Source organism: Oncorhynchus kisutch, unplaced genomic scaffold (genome assembly GCF_002021735.2).
Source record: "Oncorhynchus kisutch isolate 150728-3 unplaced genomic scaffold, Okis_V2 scaffold635, whole genome shotgun sequence".
Classification (NCBI taxonomy): Eukaryota; Metazoa; Chordata; class Actinopteri; order Salmoniformes; family Salmonidae; genus Oncorhynchus; species Oncorhynchus kisutch.
This window is the reverse complement of record NW_022262580.1, coordinates 78,494-100,453: the sequence shown is the minus strand read 5'-3', so window position 1 is coordinate 100,453 and position 21,960 is coordinate 78,494. Positions and strand designations below refer to the sequence as shown.

Here is a 21,960-nt window from a genome sequence, read left to right as displayed (position 1 = left end):
AATTATATAAAGTAATCGATTGTTTTTTTCTGCTGGAACAGTTCAGTAAACAATATTCTAACATATTTAAAATATAATTTAAAATACAATGTATACATCCCGTTTGATCAAAATGGTTTATTCCATTCTGCTGTCAGAATGAGAAACTGAACGCCATTGTGGTTCCACACACGGACATTCCAAGCATAACGAAGCATGCAACAATTGATCCAAAATGGCCGCTACAGTGTATCCGTTTCTCAGTACACCAACTCCACATGAATCCCTTTCCCCATACGCGTGGTATCTGTTTTGGCAGCATGGCTTCTTCAGCGAAAAGACGAGCAGTTGGAAAAGGAGAAAATCCCGCTGATAGTGAGGATAACAGCTCTGATGAAGGATTGGAAAACGACGGTGATTCATTAGAGAATGACAGCGGATCAGAAGAGGAGATCAATGAAGTACGATAATGTCTCTAGTGAACTGGCTATATTCCTGGCCTAGCAGGCTAGCTAGCACTGGCTAACTAAACGTGTTAGATGGGTTAGATAGCTAGCTTTTTAGCAAACAACTGTTGTTCATATCAAGCTAGTTAACACTGGTTAAGGATGTTAGGGACATGCTAAACAGCCAGTCGATCACTTCAGAGTTTTAAACTAGATAAATAGTGAAATGCATGGACATTTACACACTTAAAACCATAAGAGTAGTTTAGACAAACACAATCGATACCAGTATTGACACTAAAACCGTCCCCATCAACTCCCAAAACATTGAGTCGGGACTTGTATTAAAAACCTTTTTGTTTGTTTCCAGGAGGTCATTGTAGACTTTGAGGCCCATACCATTACTCACAATGACTACAACGGGGTCAAGAAACTCATGCAACAGCTGTTTCTGAAGGCTCGTGTCAATACATCCGAGTTGACCGATCTCCTCATCCAGCAGAATCATATTGGAAGCGTCATCCGGGTAAGAAAACAGACGCGTTGAGTCTATCAGACCAGACCATCACTAAATATGCATCATACAATTTAACGTATCATATTAAACTCCCAAAATATGATGACACACACATACTCTCTTCAAATCAGTTGTATTTGTCACATACAGGTTTAGCAGATGCTATTGTGGGTGTAGCGAAATGCTTGTATTTCTAGCTCCAGTTTCCTTCTCCCACATCCAACGGCGAACAATTGATATGAATTCAGTAGCATCATGTATGTCTTTCTGCATGTTTTGTTGTCAGCAAGCAGAGGTGCCAGAGGACAGCGATGATGATGAGGATCCAGCCGATGAGGTGTTTGGTTTCATCAGCATGCTCAACCTCACTGAGAGAAAGGTAGGTGCAGTCAGATATTATGTTATCTATTTGGGGTGGCAGGTAGCCTACAGGGTTGGGCCAGTAACCGAAAGGTTGCTAGATCGAATCCCGGAGCTGACGAGGTTAAAATCTGTCGATCTGCCCCTGAACAAGGCAGTTAAACCCACTGTTCCCCGGTAGGCCTTCATTGTAAATAAGAATTTGTTCTTATAACTGACTTGCCCAGTTAAATAAAGGTTACATTTACAAAATATATATATATATAATCTATGAAATCACTAAACTTGACAATTTCTCAACCAATGAGATGTTAAGAGACAAGACATTGTCGTTCACTCTTCTCTCTGTCTGAATCTGATACTTCAAAAGGTTGACTTTGAGGAAAGATCTGTTTTCCATACACTTCAATGTAGTAGCTTACTTCCTCTTCCTGCCTACTGCACTAGCCTGCATTTTGACCAATCACGGCAGTCTGGTGAATAAGGTCTATATGTTAGTTACTGTGTTCTGATCCGTCCACAGGGTGTCCAGTGTGTGGAGGAGGTAAAGGATCTGATCCTAGGTCAGTGTGAGAAGAGTTGTCCCCATAGTGTGACAGACGATCTGGAGAAGGTCCTCAACGACACCACTAAGCCTGTGGGACTGCTGCTCAGCGAGAGGTTCATCAACGTGCCCCCACAGATCGCCCTGCCCCTCCACAAACAGCTACAGTGAGTCTCCGTCTAACCCCCACAGATCACCCTGCCCCTCTAAACAGTGAGTCTGTCTAACCCTAACCCCCAGAGATCACCCTGCCCCTCTAAACAGCTACAGTGAGTCTCTGTCTAACCCCCACAGATCGCCCTGCCCCTCCAAAAACAGCTACAGTGAGTCTGTCTAACCCCCACAGATCACCCTGCCCCTCTAAACAGTGAGTCTGTCTAACCCTAACCCCCACAGATCACCCTGCCCCTCTAAACAGCTACAGTGAGTCTGTCTAACCCCCACAGATCACCCTGCCCCTCTAAACAGCTACAGTGAGTCTCTGTCTAACCCCCACAGATCACCCTGCCCCTCTAAACAGCTACAGTGAGTCTCTGTCTAACCCCCACAGATCACCCTGCCCCTCTAAACAGTGAGTCTGTCTAACCCCCACAGATCGCCCTGCCCCTCTAAACAGCTACAGTGAGTCTGTCTAACCCTAACCCCCAGAGATCACCCTGCCCCTCTAAACAGCTACAGTGAGTCTGTCTAACCCCCACAGATTACCCTGCCCCTCTAAACAGCTACAGTGAGTCTCTGTCTAACCCTAACCCCCACAGATCACCCTGCCCCTCTAAACAGCTACAGTGAGTCTCTGTCTAACCCTAACCCCCACAGATCACCCTGCCCCTCTAAACAGCTACAGTGAGTCTCTGTCTAACCCTAACCCCCACAGATCACCCTGCCCCTCCAAATGTACTGTCAGCCAGACACGCTCTGATTACTGTACTGTCAACAAGACACGCTCAGATTACTGTACTGTCAACCAGACACGCTCTGATTACTGTACTGTCAACAAGACACGCTCAGATTACTGTACTGTCAACCAGACACGCTCTGATTACTGTACTGTCAACAAGACACGCTCTGATTACTGTACTGTCAACAAGACACGCTCTGATTACTGTACTGTCAACAAGACACGCTCTGATTACTGTACTGTCAGCAAGACACGCTCTGATTACTGTACTGTCAACAAGACACGCTCTGATTACTGTACTGTCAACAAGACACGCTCAGATTACTGTACTGTCAACCAGACACACTCTGATTACTGTACTGTCAACAAGACACGCTCAGATTACTGTACTGTCAACCAGACATGCTCTGATTACTGTACTGTCAACAAGACACGCTCTGATTACTGTACTGTCAACAAGACACGCTCTGATTACTGTACTGTCAACAAGACACGCTCTGATTCCTGTACTGTCAACAAGACACGCTCTGATTACTGTACTGTCAACAAGACACGCTCTGATTACTGTACTGTCAACAAGACACGCTCTGATTACTGTACTGTCAACAAGACACGCTCTGATTACTGTACTGTCAGCCAGACACGCTCTGATTACTGTGCTGTCAGCCAGACATGCTCTGATTACTGTACTGTCAACAAGACACGCTCTGATTACTGTACTGTCAACAAGACACGCTCTCAGATTACCTCACTGTCGCTCAGGCGATGTACCGTTGTGTATCACCTGCTATGCATTATGGGTATGCTACTGTAGGTGAACCCAATTATGTAACTGCTCGTCTCAGATATGGGTCACTTTACACCGGATAAACAAACGCAAAAAATCATTGACATATTTGTTGTTGTTGTACAAAAGTAATTCCGTGTATGTATTATCTATGAAAAGAAGATCGAAATACCCTACTATTAAAAACATAAACCACATCATTGATTGGCTGTTTCCAGGGAGGAGTTGGCAGAATCCCAGAGCAGCAACAAGCCCAGTGGGAAGTGTCATTACTGCCTGATGATCAGTAAGACCTATAAGGATCCCTCCAAGACCGTCGCTGCCCGAGGAGCCCCGCCGAAGGACGAGCTCACCTTCGTCAACGCAGAGGAGGAGTTCTTCTATGAGGTTTAACTTTTTTTAAACTTGTATTTATTTAACTAGGTCAGTTAAGATCTAATTCGTATTAACAACGATGGCCTACCGGGGAACAGTGGGGTTTAACTGCCTTGTTCATGGGGGGCAGTACGACAGATTTTTACCTAGGCTACCTGCCTCCCCCTCTAACCACTAGGCTACCTGCCTCCCCTCTCTAACCACTAGGCTACCTGCCTCCCTACCTCTAACCACTAGGCTACCTGCCTCCCCACCTCTAACCACTAGGCTACCTGCCTCCCCACCTCTAACCACTAGGCTACCTGCCTCCCCCCTCTAACCACTAGGCTACCTGCCTCCCACCTCTAACCACTAGGCTACCTGCCTCCCCCCTCTAACCACTAGGCTACCTGCCCCCCCCTCTAACCACTAGGCTACCTGCCTCCCCACCTCTAACCACTAGGCTACCTGCCTCCCCACCTCTAACCACTAGGCTACCTGCCTCCCCACCTCTAACCACTAGGCTACCTGCCTCCCCACCTCTAACCACTAGGCTACCTGCCTCCCCACCTCTAACCACTAGGCTACCTGCCCCCCCCCCCTCTAACCACTAGGCTACCTGCCTCCCCCCCTCTAACCACTAGGCTACCTGCCTCCCCACCTCTAACCACTAGACTACCTGCCTCCCCCCTCTAACCACTAGGCTACCTGCCTCCCCACCTCTAACCACTAGGCTACCTGCCTCCCCACCTCTAACCACTAGGCTACCTGCCTCCCCACCTCTAACCACTAGGCTACCTGCCTCCCCACCTCTAACCACTAGGCTACCTGCCTCCCCACCTCTAACCACTAGGCTACCTGCCTCCCCACCTCTAACCACTAGGCTACCTGCCTCCCCACCTCTAACCACTAGGCTACCTGCCTCCCCCCTCTAACCACTAGGCTACCTGCCTCCCCACCTCTAACCACTAGACTACCTGCCTCCCCCCTCTAACCACTAGACTACCTGCCTCCCCCCTCTAACCACTAGGCTACCTGCCCCCCCCTCTAACCACTAGACTACCTGCCTCCCCCCTCTAACCACTAGGCTACCTGCCTCCCCCCTCTAACCACTAGGCTACCTGCCTCCCCACCTCTAACCACTAGGCTACCTGCCTCCCCCCTCTAACCACTAGGCTACCTGCCCCCCCCCCCCCTCTAACCACTAGGCTACCTGCCTCCCCACCTCTAACCACTAGGCTACCTGCCTCCCCCCTCTAACCACTAGACTACCTGCCTCCCCACCTCTAACCACTAGGCTACCTGCCCCCCCCCTCTAACCACTAGGCTACCTGCCTCCCCACCTCTAACCACTAGGCTACCTGCCTCCCCCCTCTAACCACTAGGCTACCTGCCTCCCCCCTCTAACCACTAGGCTACCTGCCTCCCCCCTCTAACCACTAGACTACCTGCCTCCCCCCTCTAACCACTAGGCTACCTGCCTCCCCCCTCTAACCACTAGGCTACCTGCCTCCCCCCCTCTAACCACTAGGCTACCTGCCTCCCCACCTCTAACCACTAGACTACCTGCCTCCCCCCTCTAACCACTAGGCTACCTGCCTCCCCCCTCTAACCACTAGGCTACCTGCCTCCCCACCTCTAACCACTAGGCTACCTGCCTCCCCCCTCTAACCACTAGGCTACCTGCCTCTCCACCTCTAACCACTAGGCTACCTGCCTCCCCATCTCTAACCACTAGGCTACCTGCCTCCCCCCTCTAACCACTAGGCTACCTGCCCCCCCCCCCTCTAACCACTAGGCTACCTGCCTCCCCACCTCTAACCACTAGGCTACCTGCCTCCCCACCTCTAACCACTAGGCTACCTGCCTCCCCCCTCTAACCACTAGACTACCTGCCTCCCCACCTCTAACCACTAGGCTACCTGCCCCCCCCCCCCCTCTAACCACTAGGCTACCTGCCTCCCCACCTCTAACCACTAGGCTACCTGCCTCCCCCCTCTAACCACTAGGCTACCTGCCTCCCCCCTCTAACCACTAGGCTACCTGCCTCCCCCCTCTAACCACTAGACTACCTGCCTCCCCCCTCTAACCACTAGGCTACCTGCCTCCCCACCTCTAACCACTAGGCTACCTGCCTCCCCCTCTAACCACTAGGCTACCTGCCTCCCCACCTCTAACCACTAGGCTACCTGCCTCCCCCCTCTAACCACTAGGCTACCTGCCTCCCCACCTCTAACCACTAGGCTACCTGCCTCCCCCTCTAACCACTAGACTACCTGCCTCCCCACCTCTAACCACTAGGCTACCTGCCTCCCCATCTCTAACCACTAGGCTACCTGCCTCCCCATCTCTAACCACTAGGCTACCTGCCTCCCCCCTCTAACCACTAGGCTACCTGCCTCCCCCCTCTAACCACTAGACTACCTGCCTCCCTCCTCTAACCACTAGGCTACCTGCCTCCCCACCTCTAACCACTAGGCTACCTGCCTCCCACCTCTAACCACTAGGCTACCTGCCTCCCCCCTCTAACCACTAGGCTACCTGCCTCCCCACCTCTAACCACTAGGCTACCTGCCTCCCCCCTCTAACCACTAGGCTACCTGCCTCCCCACCTCTAACCACTAGGCTACCTGCCTCCCCCCTCTAACCACTAGGCTACCTGCCTCCCCATCTCTAACCACTAGGCTACCTGCCTCCCCACCTCTAACCACTAGGCTACCTGCCTCCCCCCTCTAACCACTAGGCTACCTGCCTCCCCACCTCTAACCACTAGGCTACCTGCCTCCCCCCTCTAACCACTAGGCTACCTGCCTCCCCACCTCTAACCACTAGGCTACCTGCCTCCCCATCTCTAACCACTAGGCTACCTGCCTCCCCCCTCTAACCACTAGGCTACCTGCCTCCCCCCTCTAACCACTAGGCTACCTGCCCCCCCCCCTCTAACCACTAGGCTACCTGCCTCCCCACCTCTAACCACTAGGCTACCTGCCTCCCCACCTCTAACAACTAGGCTACCTGCCCCCCCCTCTAACCACTAGACTACCTGCCTCCCCCCCCTCTAACCACTAGGCTACCTGCCTCCCCCTCTAACCACTAGGCTACCTGCCTCCCCCCTCTAACCACTAGGCTACCTGCCCCCCCCCCCCTCTAACCACTAGGCTACCTGCCTCCCCACCTCTAACCACTAGGCTACCTGCCTCCCCCCTCTAACCACTAGACTACCTGCCTCCCCCCTCTAACCACTAGGCTACCTGCCTCCCCCCTCTAACCACTAGGCTACCTGCCTCCCCACCTCTAACCACTAGGCTACCTGCCTCCCCCCTCTAACCACTAGACTACCTGCCTCCCCCCTCTAACCACTAGGCTACCTGCCTCCCCCCTCTAACCACTAGGCTACCTGCCTCCCCCCTCTAACCACTAGGCTACCTGCCTCCCCACCTCTAACCACTAGACTACCTGCCTCCCCCCTCTAACCACTAGGCTACCTGCCTCCCCACCTCTAACCACTAGGCTACCTGCCTCCCCCCTCTAACCACTAGGCTACCTGCCTCCCCACCTCTAACCACTAGGCTACCTGCCTCCCCCCTCTAACCCCTAGGCTACCTGCCTCCCCACCTCTAACCACTAGGCTACCTGCCTCCCCATCTCTAACCACTAGGCTACCTGCCTCCCCCCTCTAACCACTAGGCTACCTGCCCCCTCTAACCACTAGGCTACCTGCCCCCCCCCCCCCCCTCTAACCACTAGGCTACCTGCTTCCCCATCTCTAACCACTAGGCTACCTGCCTCCCCCCTCTAACCACTAGGCTACCTGCCCCCCCCCCCCCCCTCTAACCACTAGACTACCTGCCTCCCCCCTCTAACCACTAGACTACCTGCCTCCCCCCTCTAACCACTAGGCTACCTGCCTCCCCCCTCTAACCACTAGGCTACCTGCCTCCCCCCCCTCTAACCACTAGACTACCTGCCTCCCTCCTCTAACCACTAGGCTACCTGCCTCCCCCCTCTAACCCCTAGGCTACCTGCCTCCCCACCTCTAACCACTAGGCTACCTGCCTCCCCATCTCTAACCACTAGGCTACCTGCCTCCTGCCTCCCCCCTCTAACCACTAGGCTACCTGCCTCCCCCCTCTAACCACTAGACTACCTGCCTCCCCCCTCTAACCACTAGGCTACCTGCCTCCCCACCTCTAACCACTAGGCTACCTGCCTCCCCCCTCTAACCACTAGGCTACCTGCCTCCCCACCTCTAACCACTAGGCTACCTGCCTCCCCCCTCTAACCACTAGGCTACCTGCCTCCCCACCTCTAACCACTAGACTACCTGCCTCCCCACCTCTAACCACTAGGCTACCTGCCTCCCCATCTCTAACCACTAGGCTACCTGCCTCCCCCCTCTAACCACTAGGCTACCTGCCCCCCCCCCCCCCCCTCTAACCACTAGGCTACCTGCCTCCCCATCTCTAACCACTAGGCTACCTGCCCCCCCCCCTCTAACCACTAGGCTACCTGCCCCCCCCCCTCTAACCACTAGACTACCTGCCTCCCCCCCCTCTAACCACTAGGCTACCTGCCTCCCCCCTCTAACCACTAGGCTACCTGCCTATCCCCCCTCTAACCACTAGGCTACCTGCCTCCCCCCTCTAACCACTAGGCTACCTGCCTCCCCCCTCTAACCACTAGGCTACCTGCCTCCCCCCTCTAACCACTAGACTACCTGCCTCCCCCCTCTGACCACTAGGCTACCTGCCTCCCCACCTCTAACCACTAGACTACCTGCCTCCCCCCTCTAACCACTAGGCTACCTGCCTCCCCACCTCTAACCACTAGGCTACCTGCCCCCCCCCTCTAACCACTAGGCTACCTGCCTCCCCCCTCTAACCCCTAGGCTACCTGCCTCCCCACCTCTAACCACTAGGCTACCTGCCTCCCCCCTCTAATCACTAGGCTACCTGCCCCCCCCCCCCTCTAACCACTAGGCTACCTGCCTCCCCATCTCTAACCACTAGGCTACCTGCCTCCCCCCTCTAACCACTAGGCTACCTGCCCCCCCCCCCCCCTCTAACCACTAGACTACCTGCCTCCCCCCCCTCTAACCACTAGGCTACCTGCCTCCCCCCTCTAACCACTAGGCTACCTGCCTCCCCCGCTCTAACCACTAGGCTACCTGCCTCCCCCCTCTAACCACTAGGCTACCTGCCTCCCCCCTAACCACTAGACTACCTGCCTCCCCCCTCTAACCACTAGGCTACCTGCCCCCCCCCCCCCCTCTAACCACTAGGCTGCCTGCCCCCCCCCCCCTCTAACCACTAGACTACCTGCCTCCCCCCTCTAACCACTAGGCTACATGCCTCCCCACCTCTAACCACTAGGCTACCTGCCTCCCCCCTCTAACCACTAGGCTACCTGCCTCCCCACCTCTAACCACTAGGCTACCTGCCTCCCCCCTCTAACCCCTAGGCTACCTGCCTCCCCACCTCTAACCACTAGGCTACCTGCCTCCCCCCTCTAACCACTAGGCTACCTGCCCCCCCCCCCTCTAACCACTAGGCTACCTGCCTCCCCCCCTCTAACCACTAGGCTACCTGCCTCCCCCCTCTAACCACTAGGCTACCTGCCCCCCCCCCCTCTAACCACTAGACTACCTGCCTCCCCCCCCTCTAACCACTAGGCTACCTGCCTCCCCCCTCTAACCACTAGGCTACCTGCCTCCCCCCCTCTAACCACTAGGCTACCTGCCTCCCCCCCTCTAACCACTAGGCTACCTGCCTCCCCCCTCTAACCACTAGACTACCTGCCTCCCCCCCCTCTAACCACTAGGCTACCTGCCTCCCCCCTAACCACTAGACTACCTGCCTCCCCCCTCTAACCACTAGGCTACCTGCCTCCCCCCCTCTAACCACTAGGCTACCTGCCTCCCCCCTCTAACCACTAGGCTACCTGCCCCCCCCCCCCCCCCCTCTAACCACTAGGCTGCCTGCCCCCCCCCCCTCTAACCACTAGGCGACCTGCCCCCCCCCCCCCCCCCTCTAACCACTAGGCGACCTGCCCCCCCCCCCCCCCTCTAACCACTAGGCGACCTGCCCCCCCCCCCCCTCTAACCACTAGGCGACCTGCCCCCCCCCCCCCTCTAACCACTAGGCTACCTGCCTCCCCCCTCTAACCACTAGGCTACCTGCCTCCCCCCTCTAACCACTAGACTACCTGCCTCCCCCCTCTAACCACTAGGCTACCTGCCCCCCCCTCTAACCACTAGGCTACCTGCCCCCCCCCCCCTCTAACCACTAGGCTACCTGCCCCCCCCCTTCTAACCACTAGGCTACCTGCCCCCCCCCCTCTAACCACTAGGCTACCTGCCTCCCCCCTCTAACCACTAGGCTACCTGCCCCCCCCCTCTAACCACTAGGCTACCTGCCTCCCCCCCTCTAACCACTAGGCTACCTGCCTCCCCCCTCTAACCACTAGGCTACCTGCCCCCCCCCCCTCTAACCACTAGACTACCTGCCTCCCCCCCTCTAACCACTAGGCTACCTGCCTCCCCCCTCTAACCACTAGGCTACCTGCCTCCCCCCCTCTAACCACTAGGCTACCTGCCTCCCCCCTCTAACCACTAGGCTACCTGCCTCCCCCCTCTAACCACTAGGCTACCTGCCTCCCCCCTAACCACTAGACTACCTGCCTCCCCCCTCTAACCACTAGGCTACCTGCCTCCCCCCCTCTAACCACTAGGCTACCTGCCTCCCCCCTCTAACCACTAGGCTACCTGCCCCCCCCCCCCCCCCCCTCTAACCACTAGGCTGCCTGCCCCCCCCCCCCTCTAACCACTAGGCGACCTGCCCCCCCCCCCCCCTCTAACCACTAGGCGACCTGCCCCCCCCCCCCCCCTCTAACCACTAGGCGACCTGCCCCCCCCCCCCCCTCTAACCACTAGGCTACCTGCCTCCCCCCTCTAACCACTAGGCTACCTGCCTCCCCCCTCTAACCACTAGACTACCTGCCTCCCCCCTCTAACCACTAGGCTACCTGCCCCCCCCCCCTCTAACCACTAGGCTACCTGCCCCCCCCCCCCCTCTAACCACTAGGCTACCTGCCCCCCCCCCCCTCTAACCCACTAGGCTACCTGCCCCCCCCCTCTAACCACTAGGCTACCTGCCTCCCCCCTCTAACCACTAGGCTACCTGCCCCCCCCTCTAACCACTAGGCTACCTGCCCCCCCCCCCCCTCTAACCACTAGGCTACCTGCCTCCCCACCTCTAACCACTAGGCTACCTGCCTCCCCATCTCTAACCACTAGGCTACCTGCCTCCCCCCTCTAACCACTAGGCTACCTGCCTCCCCCCTCTAACCACTAGGCTACCTGCCCCCCCCCCCCCCCCTCTAACCACTAGGCTACCTGCCTCCCCACCTCTAACCACTGGGCTACCTGCCCCCCCCCCCCCCTCTAACCACTAGGCTACCTGCCCCCCCCCCCCCTCTAACCACTAGGCTACCTTCCCCCCCCCCCCCCTCTAACCACTAGGCTACCTGCCCCCCCCCCCCTCTAACCACTAGGCTACCTGCCCCCCCCCTAGCCCCCCCCCCTCTAACCACTAGGCTACCTGCCCCCCCCCCCCCCCTCTAACCACTAGGCTACCTGCCCCCCCCCCCCCCCCTCTAACCACTAGGCTACCTGCCCCCCCCCCCCCCCTCTAACCACTAGGCTACCTGCCCCCCCCCCCCCCCTCTAACCACTAGGCTACCTGCCCCCCCCCCCCCCCCCCTCTAACCACTAGGCTACCTGCCCCCCCCCCCCCCCTCTAACCACTAGGCTACCTGCCCCCCCCCCCCCCCTCTAACCACTAGGCTACCTGCCCCCCCCCCCCCTCTAACCACTAGGCTACCTGCCCCCCCCCCCCCCCTCTAACCACTAGGCTACCTGCCCCCCCCCCCCCCCTCTAACCACTAGGCTACCTGCCCCCCCCCCCCCTCTAACCACTAGGCTACCTGCCCCCCCCCCCCCCTCTAACCACTAGGCTACCTGCCCCCCCCCCCCCTCTAACCACTAGGCTACCTGCCCCCCCCCCCCCTCTAACCACTAGGCTACCTGCCCCCCCCCCCCCTCTAACCACTAGGCCTCCCCAACTTTAAGTATAATAATATAGGCCATTTACATGTGCTGTTGGATTGTTTAAGGTACCCAGTCAACAGTGATTCCAGGAGAGAGAGGACAAGGTATTCCCCAGTCTCCCCCAGTAGAGGCTATATACAGTAGAGGCTATATACAGTAGAGGGGCTATATACAGTAGAGAGGTTATATACAGTAGAGGCTATATACAGTAGAGAGGCTATATACAGTAGAGAGGCCATATACAGTAGAGGGGCTATATACAGTAGAGGGGCTATATACAGTAGAGGGGCTATATACAGTAGAGGGGCTATATACAGTAGAGGGGCTATATACAGTAGAGGGGCTATATACAGTAGAGGGGCTATATACAGTAGAGGGGCTATATACAGTAGAGGGGCTATATACAGTAGAGGGGCTATATACAGTAGAGGGGCTATATACAGTAGAGGGGCTATATACAGTAGAGGGGCTATATACAGTAGAGGGGCTATATACAGTAGAGGGGCTATATACAGTAGAGGGGCTATATACAGTAGAGGGGCTATATACAGTAGAGGGGCTATATACAGTAGAGGGGCTATATACAGTAGAGGGGCGATATACAGTAGAGGGGCGATATACAGTAGAGGCTATATACAGTAGAGAGGCTACATACAGTAGAGAGGCTACATACAGTAGAGAGGCGATATACAGTAGAGAGGCGATATACAGTAGAGAGGCTATATACAGTAGAGAGGCTATATACAGTAGAGAGGCTATATACAGTAGAGAGGCTATATACAGTAGAGAGGCTATATACAGTAGAGAGGCTATATACAGTAGAGGCTATATACAGTAGAGAGGCTATATACAGTAGAGAGGCTACATACAGTAGAGGCTATATACAGACACTGGTGAGTTAAATGTCTCTTTTTACTTGTCCTTTTCACTGCCTTGACCATTTGTCCATGTCCCCACTACAGCAAGCCACCATGAAGTTCCACTACTCGGTGCAGGAGGAGACGGACAGCGTCCTGAGCGGGCGGTGGTCCTTCGACGACGTCCCCATGAAGCCGCAGCGTACCGTGATGCTCATCCCGGCAGACAGGATGTCAGCCGTCATGGACAAGCTCAAAGAATACCTGACCGTGTGACCAACTGTACAAGAGTAAAAAACTCTGGTGAACGAAACAGGACTGATGTCTTTAAAACAAGCCCCTCTGGATCTTTCTTTTTGCAATGTAAAATTCGATACAAAACATGGAAAGGACTGGAATCCTTGTTGTTAAGCGGAGAATAACGTCGTTATGTAACGGGTCCCTTCAGCCCAGCGGTTTTATCTAGCAGGTTTTTATTTTATTTTAAATCTTTTGACAAAATAAATAATTTCAGACCTTCGGTCGTAGTTCAAAGCACTGTATTTACAGATTCATGTTAAAACAATCACTATGTTTTTTACATTTCAGTACAAACATTTTCTTACACAATATTAGGGTTATCGAGCAAGTGACAAATTCCCCCCCAAAAAATGAAATGGTGTATTTTTCTGTGAAGGAATATCAGACTTATATATCAGACGTTCAAACTTGATTTGATGATCTGGATTCATTTATTGGGTTGATACTCTTATTAGAATAATTAATAATAATAATAATTAGAATATTGGCTAATTATTTACTGTAATATCAAATTACCAAGGCAGTTACCACCTGACTGAATTAAAGATATGAACAATAGTATACGGCAAGTCAGTCATTTGGAAGTTGATGTAACCCAGGGGGTTTTCAAAAATACTCCTCGGGGGGACACCCACCCGAACCCCCCCCCCCCCCCCAGCTGTTCCATATGTGAACTATTCCACAGCTCACACCTGATTCATCTAATCACTGAGTCAGGTGACATAGTTCAGGGCAACAACAACATTGTGAAAAGTCTGGGTGTCCCCCGAGAAGCTGTTCTAATCAACGATGATTGTCTTTTCAGTAAAAGTCGGTGCAGTGCTGAAGCTCTCCACCAGAGGTCACTGTAGCACACATCTGTCATAAGACAGGGCCACTGTACTGCAGTCCTTATCCGCTTTACTGTTGATGGTCAGGGTCTGTTGCTTGTCTTTACGTCCAGATCCGTCCTGGTCCAGAATGTGCTGTAGTAGGTCTTTACTCTCACTAGGAGGCAGGTTGGAATAGAAATACTGAGGAGCTGTCTGGATGAACCTACAGAGAGAAGACAACACTGAACCATTGGATGAGAAGGTTAGAGGGGAGGGGTCTCGGGGGTCATTGGATGAGAAGGTTAGAGGGGAGGGGCCTCGGGGGTCAATGGATGAGAAGTTTAGAGGGGAGGGGCCTCGGAGGTCATTGGATGAGAAGGTTAGAGGGGAGGGGCCTCGGGGGTCATTGGATGAGAAGGTTAGAGGGGAGGGGCCTCGGGGGTCATTGGATGAGAAGGTCATTGGATGAGAAGTTTAGAGGGGAGGGGCCTCGGGGGTCATTGGATGAGAAGGTTAGAGGGGAGGGGCCTCGGGGGTCATTGGATGAGAAGATCAGAGGGGAAGGGCCTCTGACCTCATCCAATGCATATTTTAAAAAGAAGACACAAGAATGGACATGAGGAAAAATGCACTGAGAAAGAGCCTTAGTTTGGCCCATTGACTTACACTGCAGGGGAGATTTCAGAGACTGTCCGGATACCGTGGTTTCCCGAGAGAGTATACTCATGGAACAGCACCCACTCTGGAAAACCCAATTGATGTGCCTTGGCCCCATAGCTGGAGGCAGGGTGGACCTGAGCCATGTGTCTGTTGGTCAACATGAAGTAGTTTCCTGAACCATCCACATCACGGGCAATCTGAAAACAGGGATAACGGAAGTTCACATTTGCCATTAAACAAATTACTTAATGGAAAGTGATAGGACACTGACTTCCATACAGGACACTGACTTCCATACAGGACACTGTCTTCCATACAGGACACCGACTTCCATGCAGGACACTGACTTCCGTACAGGACACCGACTTCCACACAGGACACCGACTTCAATACAGGACGCCGACTTCCATACAGGACACTGACTTCCATACAGGACACCGACTTCCATACAGGACACCGACTTCCACACAGGACACCGACTTCAATACAGGACGCCGACTTCCACACAGGACACTGTCTTCCATACAGGACACTGACTTCCATACAGGACACTGTCTTCCATACAGGACACCGACTTCCATACAGGACCCAGGACACCGACTTCCATACAGGACGCCGACTTCCATACAGGACACTGACTTCCATACAGGACACTGACTTCCACACAGGACCCAGGACACCGACTTCCATACAGGACCCAGGACACCGACTTCCATACAGGACACTGACTTCCATACAGGACACTGTCTTCCATACAGGACACTGACTTCCATACAGGACACTGACTTCCATACAGGACACTGACTTCAATACAGGACACTGACTTCCATACAGGACACCGACTTCCATACAGGACACCGACTTCCATACAGGACACTGACTTCCATACAGGACACCGACTTCAATACAGGACACCGACTTCAATACAGGACACTGTCTTCCATACAGGACCCAGCACACCGACTTCCATACAGAACACTGTCTTCCATACAGGACCCAGGACACCGACTTCCATACAGGACACTGACTTCCATACAGGACACCGACTTCCATACAGGACACTGACTTCCATACAGGACACTGACTTCCATACAGGACACCGACTTCCATACAGGAGACTGACTTCCATACAGGACACTGACTTCAATACAGGACACTGTCTTCCATACAGGACCCAGGACACCGACTTCCATACAGGACACTGTCTTCCATACAGGACCCAGGACACCGACTTCCATACAGGACACTGTCTTCCATACAGGACCCAGGACACCGACTTCCATCCAGGACACTGTCTTCCATACAGGACCCAGGACACTGACTTCCATACAGGACACTGACTTCCATACAGGACACTGACTTCCATCCAGGACACCGACTTCCATACAGGATGGTGAGTTCATTCAGATGTTTAATGTGTATGTGATCCGGTCGGGAATTGAACCTTGGTGTTGCTAATGTAGTAGATTGGGATCTGCCACTTGCGCGTTCCGAATAGCTAGCTTTCAGGGACGTGACACGCTCCAGGAGGGCGGTCACGTATGCGATCCCTTCGGGAATTGAACCCTGGTGTTGCTAACCTCGGGTTAGAACCTCGGTATGGAGTGGAACCGGGAGGAAACGGAACACGCTTAAACGAGCAGTGGGACGCCCTCTACACCAGCACTACGGTTCTCCATTGTCCACCGACCTGCATGAAGAACCCTGCCAGCAGAGCTCTCTTGATGTTGAGTGTGTTGATCTTGGTTCCGAAGGACGTCTCAGAGATGGGCAGCTCTATTCTCTTCAGGATGTCAGTCAACTCTGACCTGATGGCGTCTGCCGTCTGAAGGGCGCGGTGGTTCAGATGGTAGTCCTGACACCACTTCTCTACGCTGAAGTCTGAGGGAATAACGGAAAGAAACATTCAGCTACAAGTGAGGAGAAGAGAATAGAATCAAGTAGAACAGAATTCAGTTGCAAACAGAGCATTCGGAAAGTATTCAGACCCCTTGACTTTTTCCACATTTTGTTACTTTACAGCCTTATTCTAAAATAGATTTAAATAGTTTTTTTTACCTCATCAATCTACACACAATACCCCATAATGACATCACAATACCCCATAATGACATCACAATACCCCATAATGACATCACAATACCCCATAATGACAAGGCAAAAACAGGTTTTTAGAAAAAAAACTGAAATATAACATTTATATCAATATTCAGACCTTTTACTCAGTACTTTGTTGAAGCGACTTTGGCAGTGATTACAGCCTCCAGTCTTCTTGGGTAATGACGCTACAAGCTTGGCACACCTGTATTTGGGGAGTTTCTACCGTTCTTCTCTGCAGATCCTCTCAAGCTCTGTCAGGTTGGATGGGGAGCGTCGCTGCACAGCTATTTCAGGTCTCTCCAGACATGTTAAATCGGGTTCATGTCCAGGCCCTGGCTTGGCCACTCAAGGACATTCAGAGACTTGTCCCGAATCCACTCCTGCGTTGTCTTCTCTGTGTGCTTAGGGTCATTGTCCTGTTGGAAGGTGAACCTTTGCCCCAGTCTGAGGTCCTGAGTGCTCTGGAGCAGGTTTTCATCGAGGATCTCTCTGTACTTTGCTCTGTTCATCTTTCCCTTGATCCTGACTAGTCTCCCAATCCCTGCTGCTGAAAAAAACATCCCCACAGCATGATGCTGTCACCACCATGCTTCACCTTAGGGATGGTGCCAGGTTTACTCCAGACGTGACGCTTGACATTCAGGGCAAAGAGTTCAATCTTGGTTTCATCAGACCAGAGAATCTTGTTTCTCATGGTCTGAGAGTCTTTAGGTGCCTTTTGGAAAACTCCAAGCGGGCTGTCATGTGCCTTTTACTGAGGAGTGGTTTCTGTCTGGCCACTCTACCATAAATGCCTGATTGATGAAGTGCTACAGAGATGGTTGTCCCATCTCCACAGGGGAGCTCTAGAGCTCGGTCAGAGTGACCACCGGTTCTTGGTCACCTCCCTGACCAAGGCCCGTCTCCCCCGATTGCTCAGTTTGGCCGGGTGGCCAGCTCTAGGAAGAGTCTTGGTGGTTCCAAACTTTTTCCATTTAAGAATGATGGAGGCCACTGTGTTCTTGGGGACCTTCAATGTCACAGAAATGTTTAGGTACCCTTCCCCAGATCTGTGCCTCGACACAATCCTGTCTCGGAGCTCTACGGACAATTCCTTCGACCTCATGGCTTGGTTTTTGCTCTGACATTCACTGTCAACTGTGGAACCTTATATATATATATACAGGTGTGTTCCTTTCCAAATCATTTCCAATCAATAGAATTTTCCACAGGTGGACTCAATGGTCTTAAGGATGATCAATGGAAACAGGATGCATGTTTCGAGTCTCATAGCGAAGGGTCTGAATACTTATGAAACTAAGGCATTTCTGTTTTTTATTTTTAATACATTTGCATGTCTAAAAACTAGTTTTCAATTTGTTATTATGGGGTGTTGTGTGTAGATTGAGGAGGGGGGGGGGACTATTTAATCAATTTTAGAATAAGGTTGTAACCTAACAAAACGTGGAAAAAGTCAAGGGGTCTGAATCCTTACCGAAGGCACAGTATAGTGAAGTATTTCACAATGTGATGCTTTTTTGAGCTCAATGGATGTGACTGACTGTCTCTCTGGCTGTATTTGAAGTAACTAACTCACAGGTCTCTCTCTGGCTGTACTTGAAGGCGTTGTAGATGTTGATGAGGGTGAAGTGGTCTCCCTCAGGGTGCCGGAACTTTCTGTGACACTGTTGTACCTCTTGGGTCCTGCCAACAGGTGGCTCCAGGAAGCAGCTTGGCGCTAAACGCAAAACAGACCCGAATCAATAGGGTGGTTAGCATTGGTGCTAACACAGACAGACAGAATCAATAGGGTGGTTAGCATTGGTGCTAACACAGACAGACAGAATCAATAGGGTGGTTAGCATTGGTGCTAACGCAAAACAGACAGAATCAATAGGGTGGTTAGCACTGGCGCTAATCCAGACAGAGAATCATTAGAGGTTAGCATTGGCGCTAACGCAGAAAGACAGAGAATCAATAGGGAGGTTAGCATTGGAGCTAAAACAGACATATCAACAGGGTTAGCATTGTTTGACCAAGCTACTCTCCCGTATAGTACCTTGAGGCTCATTGTCTGAGTGGGAGAAATAGCAGCAGCCTTCAACTGCAAATGCTCAGAGACTAGACTATGTCCATATGGCAGATTATACTGTCTGGCAGATTATACTGTCTGGCAGATTATACTGTCTGGCATACTGTCTGGCAGATTAAACATTCAAAAAGGTCAGAGACTAGACTATGTCCATATAGTAGATTATACTGTCTGGCAGATTATGCATTCAAAAATCAGAGACTAGACTATGTCCATATGGCAGATTATACTGTCTGGCAGATTATACTGTCTGGCAGATTATACTGTCTGGCAGATTAAACATCCAAAAGGTCAGAGACTAGACTATGTCCATATAGTAGATTATACTGTCTGGCAGATTATACTGTCTGGCAGATTATACTGTCTGGCTGATTATACTGTCTGGCAGATTATACATCCAAAAGGTCAGAGATGCCTGATGTAGTTGTCCATAATGGTTAAGACTGCTTGTGATGGATATTCTAATATCTTCAGTAGTGGTTATAAAGGCTTTATGGATGTAAACATAAGCGTGAGGGTTTAACCCCAATACAAGACACGGAGGGTGTGTTGCACCAACATGGTTTAAATCAATTTTAGATTAGACCTAATCTAGATTTTGTAAATCTACATGTATAATTCATCAGAGATGTGTTGCACCACTTCATTTTAAGACTGGATTAGTTCATCTAAGGTTAAATCACTAAACTATGATCAGTGATACGTGTCCTAATGGATTCACCATATAAATATGTTGTAGTTCTATGGAAACAAACCAGCACTGGTCATTGCTAGCTAGCCAGCAAAGTGACTTTTCACTTCAGGCTAAGGATGAAATTAATTGCACTTATCTGTCAAATGATTTATCTGGTTGAGTTTAACGAACATGATAAACCACAGGAGATAAAATTGTTCATCACAATGAAAATAAAGGACATACAAATGATTCACACTGATATTTGATGCATTTAAACAGTGTCAGTTTAGATTTAATCCCAAAACTGAATTTAAATTAGTTTTTAAAACAATGGAGCAACAAGATTACATTTGATCTTGGTCTGAGTTCTAAATTAAATTTAGTGTAGAAGAAGGATTAGATTGAACTATGATTATTGAAAACGAGGTTTAAGGTTCAGTGCAACAACATTTCTAGATAAACCTTGATTAAACCCAGTTTAAGAGTTAATTCATGTTGGTGCAACCCACCCTGAGTGAATCAAATGAATCAAATGAGCCAAAGGTTGTAGGAGTGTAAACTACATACCTGATAGCATAGCTGAGATGGTCACCACCTCGTTCACACAATCAAACTCACAGGACGCCAGCAGAGCCTTGGCCATCTGAGCGTCCAATGGCAACTCAGAGATTATGATCCCGATCTCTGATAGGTTCCCATCGTCGTCCAATGCCGCGAGGTAATCCAGCTCCTCTAGCGACTGCATCAGACCCTCTGGATCTGGATAGGAAGTAGACAACTTAGATAATAGATAATAAAATGCAAGATCTGGATAGGAAGTAGACAACTTAGATAATAGATAATAAAAGACAAGATCTGGATAGGGAAGTAGATCATCCTTTACATAATAGATAATAATAAGAAGAGATATTAGACAGAGAAAAAACCTGTTTACCAAAATTACTTGTCAGTTGATGCTTTGGATTATGATCATATAGTATCAGCTCCTCAAGAGATCGAGGGCCTTACTTTAACTTGAACACGTCAAAAGACATTAGAATACAGAATCAGAATAAAACTCTGTTCCTGAAAAGAGCCCGAGCTCCAAAAAAGGTTGATCCAGGAATTCTAGCCTAGTTTGTTCCAGTAGAATGGAGGACAGTAAATTCTACTTCCTCCTCATTGTGGCGTTGGAGGTCAGATGGACGAAACGAGACGCGTTATGAGGTAATCATTAATAAAAAGCTGGCCACTTTACTCCGTGGGATGTGTCCAAAACGGTACACTACCTATTTGAACAGAGTAGGGCACTATATAGGGAATAGGGTGCCATCTGGTCTATAGTAGTGTACTATATAGGGAATAGGGTGCCATCTGGTCTATAGTAGGGCACTATATAGGGAATAGGGTGCCATCTGGTCTATAGTAGTGCACTATATAGGGAATAGGGTGCCATCTGGTCTATAGTAGGGCTCTATATAGGGAATAGGGTGCCATCTGGTCTATAGTAGTGCACTATATAGGGAATAGGGTGCCATCTGGTCTATAGTAGTGCACTATATAGAGAATAGGGAGCCATTTGGGATGCAGTTTTGTCACTGTCCTCAACTCTTCCCATGCCGGGACAGCCGGGTGGGTCGGAGCTCTCAGACAATGGTCCCTGGCAGGCCACTGTCAGGCCACTGTCAGCTCTACTAAAGCACGGCTGGCTGCCTCTAAACAGGACAGAGCACGGCATACAGACCTCCATCAGACCTCTACCCAGGACAAAAAAACGCTCCTGTACCCTGTACTACTCTACAGTTACAGCTATAGTTGCAACAATTCTGCTAACTTTGCCAAAATGCCCAGGTTTCCCAGAATTCCTGGTTGGATGATTCCAAGATTTCCTGCTTATACCCTCCTGATTTTCTGGAAAAACCTGGGAATTTGGGGAAAGTTGCTAGAATTTTGCAACACTAGTTACAGCACACAGGGTCAGATCCATAGAAGTACAGATTACACAGGGTCAGATCCATAGAAGTACAGATGACACAGGGTCAGATCCATAGAAGTACAGATTACACAGGGTCAGATCCATAGAAGTACAGATTACACAGGGTCAGATCCATAGAAGTACAGATTACACAGGGTCAGATCCATAGAAGTACAGATTACACAGGGTCAGATCCATAGAAGTACAGATTACACAGGTTCAGATCCATAGAAGTACAGATTACACAGGGTCAGATCCATAGAAGTACAGATTACACAGGGTCAGATCCATAGAAGTACAGATTACACAGGGTCAGATCCATAGAAGTACAGATTACACAGGGTCAGATCCATAGAAGTACAGATGACACAGGTTCAGATCCATAGAAATACAGATTACACAGGGTCAGATCCATAGAAATACAGATTACACAGGGTCAGATCCATAGAAGTACAGATTACACAGGTTCAGATCCATAGAAGTACAGATTACACAGGTTCAGATCCATAGAAGTACAGATTACACCGGGTCAGATCCA

At 51.3% G+C, this 21,960-nt stretch overlaps 2 protein-coding genes across 3 annotated transcripts in view; one reads left to right on the top strand and one right to left on the bottom strand.

The window, feature by feature from the left end:
• The first annotated feature begins 195 nt into the window (after positions 1–195).
• On the top strand, positions 196–13,707 carry LOC109883396 (protein BCCIP homolog). Its single transcript, XM_031815810.1, has 6 exons — positions 196–440; positions 796–951; positions 1,229–1,321; positions 1,826–2,013; positions 3,750–3,918; positions 12,955–13,707. Exons 1-6 carry the CDS (start codon positions 258–260, stop codon positions 13,123–13,125), a joined length of 960 nt encoding a protein of 319 aa, XP_031671670.1. The 5' UTR covers positions 196–257; the 3' UTR covers positions 13,126–13,707.
• Positions 13,708–13,796: 89 nt separating this feature from the next.
• Positions 13,797–21,960, bottom strand: part of LOC109883400 (putative pre-mRNA-splicing factor ATP-dependent RNA helicase DHX32) — a 29,360-nt gene continuing 21,196 nt past the window's right edge. Inside the window, exons 9-13 of one of the 2 annotated variants that reach the window (XM_031815808.1) lie at positions 20,036–20,227; positions 18,298–18,438; positions 16,312–16,502; positions 14,628–14,818; positions 13,797–14,184 (exon numbers count right to left, since the gene is read on the bottom strand). In XM_031815808.1, the coding sequence (XP_031671668.1) occupies positions 13,992–14,184; positions 14,628–14,818; positions 16,312–16,502; positions 18,298–18,438; positions 20,036–20,227 (908 nt within the window). In that variant the 3' untranslated portion in view covers positions 13,797–13,991. Of the gene's footprint in view, positions 14,204–14,627; positions 14,819–16,311; positions 16,503–18,297; positions 18,439–20,035; positions 20,228–21,960 lie in introns of both variants that reach the window. The other variant, XM_031815809.1, reaches the window with a different exon arrangement.

Excerpts from the sequence above, each read along its gene's own strand:
- LOC109883396 (XM_031815810.1), top strand. The coding sequence starts at position 258 with ATGAATCCCTTTCCCCATACGCGTGGTATCTGTTTTGGCAGCATGGCT. Across the intron at positions 1,322-1,825 it reads TCAACCTCACTGAGAGAAAG|GGTGTCCAGTGTGTGGAGGA; the intron begins GTAGGTGCAGTC and ends ATCCGTCCACAG. Across the intron at positions 3,919-12,954 it reads AGGAGGAGTTCTTCTATGAG|CAAGCCACCATGAAGTTCCA; the intron begins GTTTAACTTTTT and ends TCCCCACTACAG.